The sequence below is a fragment of the Salmo trutta genome, chromosome 1 (genome assembly GCF_901001165.1).
Source record: "Salmo trutta chromosome 1, fSalTru1.1, whole genome shotgun sequence".
NCBI lineage: Eukaryota > Metazoa > Chordata > Actinopteri > Salmoniformes > Salmonidae > Salmo > Salmo trutta.
In genome coordinates this window covers 33,556,779-33,562,604 of record NC_042957.1, presented here as the reverse complement: position 1 = coordinate 33,562,604, position 5,826 = coordinate 33,556,779, and the positions used below count along the sequence as shown (strand labels likewise).

General features: G+C 39.3%; 1 protein-coding gene and 1 pseudogene across 1 annotated transcript; one reads left to right on the top strand and one right to left on the bottom strand.

Moving 5' to 3' along the window:
• Positions 1 to 1,184: 1,184 nt before the first annotated feature.
• LOC115191984 (gap junction beta-7 protein-like) lies at positions 1,185 to 1,920 on the bottom strand (annotated as a pseudogene).
• Positions 1,921 to 3,499: 1,579 nt separating this feature from the next.
• On the top strand, positions 3,500 to 4,175 carry smim8 (small integral membrane protein 8). Its single transcript, XM_029754176.1, has 2 exons — positions 3,500 to 3,789; positions 3,901 to 4,175. Exons 1-2 carry the CDS (start codon positions 3,670 to 3,672, stop codon positions 4,057 to 4,059), a joined length of 279 nt encoding a protein of 92 aa, XP_029610036.1. The 5' UTR covers positions 3,500 to 3,669; the 3' UTR covers positions 4,060 to 4,175.
• The last annotated feature ends 1,651 nt before the right edge of the window (positions 4,176 to 5,826 follow it).

Sequence of the window (5,826 nt, the reverse complement as noted above, 5' to 3'; positions counted from 1 at the left end):
CTTGGATTTCTCACTGGTGTTTATTTTTAATCAAGTGGTCATATGTCATTTTGTTTTAATTATAGGGGGATTAGAAAACATATTCCCCCACAGGAAAAATTGTTTTCAGGGAAATTGGTAGAATGATCTATTAAAAAAATAACTTTATATTATAGCCCAGACACATGTAAAACCACACAAGTACAAGAGATGCATTGCACAAGGAAGAGTGCTGGAGCTCCTATAATCAGCAAAGAGTCAGTAAAAAGTGCTTGGTGTAAAAGAGGAATGTAATTTAACAATAGATTGTGATATCACACACTAAACAGCATACCATTTTTTTATGCAAGTTTTATGGGGGTCTATTCATCATTAATCATGAAAGATCAGCAGAGTACTGCATTACCTAAAATTCAACAATACTGATATTTCTACCAATCGAAGTTGTTTATCATACAAGCTAGCACAGGCACTATATCCCATGAAAGATGAAAGCAATGGAATGAATCTACCAATTTATAGATTAGAATTACACTGACAGTCATATTTACGTAAATTGCCTCCACTAGAGTCATGACATGAACACAAAATGAATGCTGTAACGTCAGTAAGGAAAAAGGCATGGTCTATGTATGAATGCAGTCCATCAGCACTGAAAGTGGAAGCATAAAGGTTGAATTTTAGATTTCAGCATAAACATAATACCGAAGGTGATTAGCAAATAAATTATACTAGTTACATGTATCACACAGTTGAGACATAAATGCCTTCAATACAACCCTAATACTAAAAGTAACAGTATATGTTAAAGGTTTAAGGTGAATAACTTCAGTTTCTGAAATCATTAATGTTCAATGAATTCCTGATCACACTTAATAAATTAGAATGTAATTTAAAAAGCTGCAATATGTAACTTTTAAATGTCTAACAAGTGCTATTTCTATGATATTTTACTTTTGGTTTTGTGCACCAGCTTCAAACAGCTGAAAATGCAATATCTTTGGTTATGTAAAATATAGTGGTTTAGATGGTACAGTGATTCTCTACACTATACTCGCTTGTTTTGTCACAAACTTAAATTAGGCAAACTATTGGAGTTTTAGCAACCAGGAAATGGAGGTGCAATTTCTGCATAGTGGGTCTTTCAAGATGGGATGGGTTGGTTGTCCTTTGTTGCTGGATCTTGTGAGTCCATCGTATCTTTGTTAAGTGTGGGCTGAAGTGCTGAGGTACTGTTGCTGATGGGGATAATACCGACTAGCCCTCTCTTCAATAGCAATGTAGTGCTTGCTGAAACACTTCCAGCACTGTTTTGATAGAATGTACACCATCTCTGAGACATTCAGCACAATGCAGAATATGGATGTACAGGCCATGATGTACAGCCCACCGCCAAAGCAGTCGACGGTGTTTGGGCAAGAGTCCAGGCTGCAGCGAAGCAGTCTGGGAACGTCAAAGCCACTGTAGAGGAAGTAGAAGGCCAGGAGGGAGCCCACCTCGAAGGTAGTCTTGAAGACGAGGCTGATGATATAGGTGCAGAGCAGGCCTCGGTCAATCCTGCCTTTGTCCTCATAGAGCTTCCCATGCCTCCTCTCCCTGTTCTCGCGGTAGGCCACGTGTAGAGGCACCAACAGGGAGGGAGTGGACACCATGATGAGCTGGAGGGCCCACATGCGGAGATGGGGAAGAAATGGTCGAAGCACACGTTCTCACAGCCAGGCTGCTGGATGTTGCAGACAAAGTCCTTGTTCTCGTCCTTCCAGACATGCTCAGCAGCCGCCACGTACACAAGGATACGGAAGATGATGATGGAGAGGCAGATGCGCCCGATGACTGTGGAGTATTTGTTCACCCCACTCAGGATGTTTTCCAGAAACCCCCAGTTTGACATCTCTCTAATTACATGAGCCTGTGGAGGATCGAGAAACTGTAGAAAGCAGTATACGTCCCAAATGGAACCACATTCCCTACATAGTGCACTACTTTTGACCAGGCTGTTCAAAAGTAGTGCACTATGTACTAGGGAATAAGCTGCCATTTGGGACAATGCCCTGTAGATACAAGGCCAATACTAAATTCTGCCTGTTATGAAGTCATCGTCTAACAATAGAAATCGATTACAATCATATATAGGACATAGAGTTCTACTGTAGCTTTTTTGTTGCTCCCTGGCTACATTTCTATATTCACCATTCTCTCCACTGTAAATAGAAACAAGTATTATATATACTTGTTAACACTGTAGGCTACTTACACATATTACAGTGTAATAATGACAATGTTATGTGAAGTGTAACCAAAAAATATAAAAATGGAAAGGGCAAATATCAAGTTGATAATATCTGTGTAGGAAGGAATATGTTCCTCTTTAATATGCGTGTTGCACTTTTTACAATGAGAACTTCTACTGGCTCTGTATTTCCTGGGTAGCAGTACAGTAGCATCATGTATAAATCATGTATAAATGAATGACCCTTTTACAAAAACCGAAAGCTTATATTTTCTATTACTCCAGTGAATAAATTGCCATTGATTAATTGATTTATTTCAAGTACTCAAATTGATCTGTGATAGTGTGCATTTTCCAGTAGCATAGGTTTAGCTATCTAATCTATTTTAGGGTCACTTATGTTCAGACAAATTCAATATTGAAAGAAAATAAAACAATTAACTCACCGATTAGAAACCGGCTATTGCAGTTTTTTCTGTTTCTTTCAGGAGCCAATTTTATGATGCTCGCTACTGCAGTCGATTTCCACGTTAAACACACCTGTCGAAGAGGCCACACCTATTTTGTACGCAGAGGGCTTATTATTTGGATATGCTATAAAAATCCTTAGCATAGTTAATTAAAAGTACCCTGTATGTTTATTTTTCTATTAGCATATATGGCCTATCATTATCTTTATTAGATTGTAGGTTTAACATTAAAGACTGTTTCTGAAGGTATGTTGAGCAATGTGACAAAGGTAAACAAAAATAATCCTAAATTGAACACGATGTCTATTTTCAATATGCCTTTAGACTTAACGCCTGTAGCTACCATTCATGAGTCAACCCATTCATCTGTCGTCAACCCAACAGTTTTTTGGGGGGACAGAGAGTAACCATGGTCACATTAAACACACATGGACTGAACATCAGTGGTAGGAAATATCAGTCGATGAGTTCAAATTGTGTTGCTGAAAGAATTAAAAAAGTCCTACAGAATTGTATCTAATCAAGTGCTAACTTCTATGTGACTACTGGTCATTCTTGTTTTTAAATTGTCATTCCAGGTGTCCTATGACTTGACTGTTAATAATGGGTCTTCACTTGTCTTCCTGTGTAAGGCTAAATAGCTATTACACTTTTTTTCTGAATACAGGGAAACAACGTACAATTGTTTATGCTGAGTCTTTGGTATAGGCCACTGTAAAGCTAAATGCCAAACCAAAGGCTGTTCCACATGCTGTCGAAACCAGCCTGTGCCGTAGCAGTGTACTCCATCCACGCGGTGGCGCTGTATAATTGTATCGTAGACATTTCTTGTTGCATTCGTTGACTGTTATGACTTTCAAAACAAATGGACGTTTTATGCATGCGCTTTTGATTGTTCGGGAATGTTATCCATCATCAATAACGTTTCCTCAAACGCTTTGCACTCTTTCATACAATAGGGTTGCGTGAAAAAGACAACATACTTGTACAATGGCATCTGGAAGCGATAAGGATGCTCCGAAAGAAGGGAATTTCAGGATTCCTGGGCTGAGAGGAGCGAAGACCACTACACTTTTCCGAGCTGTTAACCCTGAGCTCTTCATTAAACCAGTAAGGCCTGCTGACTAACTCCTCGGCTACAATGTTATTATGTACATAGGAGTTTATCAGTATCGTCTGTTGTTCACATGCCATTACATTTGTGGTTTATTTGTTTTACAGAACAAGCCTGTGATGGCCTTTGGACTTATAACTATCACCTTGTGTGTGGGCTACCTGGGCTACCTTCACGCCACCAAAGATAACGACCAGCAGCTGTATGAAGCTATTGACAGTGAAGGGGAGAAGAACATGAGGAGGAAAACCTCGAAATGGGACTGATCACATCAGATATGCTATATATCCTGAACATTATTGTGGGGAAATGGCATGGGCTGAAAGCACTGGATCTGTGTATAAAATGATTGTGGTTATTAAATATTGTTAAAATTAGGCAATAGCTGTTGGATTCATTTATTAAACTATTGAAACAACAATTTACTTTAGAGAATAAATACAATAAGGTAAACCCATTAAAAAGCCTATAGATGATTCCACGTCAAGAAAGAGCTGAGCAGTGTTAAACAGCGCAATAGGATGCATCACAATGAGTTTTTCCTTTTTCAGATGCATGCATTTGAAGTCACACGTTCTTATAGTTTTTTTTCTTCTTCTACAAAGCAGCATTTTAAGTACTTTAAACAGATCTCTGTAGCTAGTTTTAAATAGAGCAAGAAGTCCCACCCTATGGGTTGGGAGATAATACTTCAATAATGATGTGCTTTGTGAGGTCCAGTGTAAAAGCTAAAATGGACAGAGTCAAAGAGCAAGGGAAACCCAACGTGGGAATAGAAGCTTCACAGAATCCTTCCTGTGTGTCTAGAGGTGAAAGACGAACTGCAAGGAAGCGAGAGCCCACAAGCCGTACTCACAGCTTTGTATGGCAACACTGATAAAGCTGAAGCAGTTGAGTACTCACTCAAACCTCCTTTATTAGATTCACTCCAATGATACTACTTATCAATGATGGCAGTCTGTAACAGATGTTTAAGCAGCTATCGCATTGAATTGTAGATAAGAGAAAACACACCAGTATTACATGACCGAGTTTCAAAATGAGAAGGAGAAGTGTATTAAAGCTGCTACCGAAGAGGCATGGGGTAAGGTAAAAACTACGGTTTGCAACTGCACATGAGGACAAAGATCGTACTTTTTGGTCTTCCTCTGGTCTGATGAAACAAAAATATAACTGTTTGGTCATAATGACCATCATTATGTTTGGAGGAAAAAGGGGGACGCTTGCAAGCCAAAGAACACCATCCCAACCGTGAAGCACAGGGGTGGCAGCATCATGTTGTGGGGGTACTTTGCTGCAGGAGGAACTGGTGCACTTCACAAAATAGATGGCATCATGAGGAAGGACAATTATGTGGATATATTGAAGCAACATCTCAAGACATCAGTCAGGAAGTTAAAGCTCGGTCGCAAATGGGTCTTCCAAATGGACAATGACCCCAAGCACACTTCCAAAGTTGTGGAAAATGGCTTAAGGACAACAAAGTCAAGGTAATGGAGTGGCCATCACAAAGCCCTGACCTCAATCCTATAGAAAAATTGTGGGCAGAACTGAAAAAGCGTGTGTGAGCAAGGAGGCCTACAAACCTGACCCAGTTACAACAGCTCTGTCAGGAGGAATGGGCCAAAATTCACCCAGCTTATTGTGGGAAGCTTGTGGAAGGCTACCCGAAACGTTTGACCCAAGTTAAACAATTTAAAGGCAATGCTACCAAATACTAATTGAGGGAATGTAAACGTCTGACCCACTGGGAATGTGATGAAAAAAATAAAATCTGAAATAAATAATTCTCTCTAGGGGGGACCAGTACGAAAAAGTACGGGGGAAAAAAATGTATGAAATGTATGCATTCACTGCTGTAAGTCGCTCTGGATAAGAGCGTCTGCTAAAATGACTAAAATGTAAATGTAAAAATGTACTATTATTCTGACATTTCACATTCTTAAAATAAAGTGGTGATCCTAACTGACCTAAGACAGGGATTTTTTACTAGGATTAAATGTCAGGAATTGTGAAAAACTGAGTTTAAATGT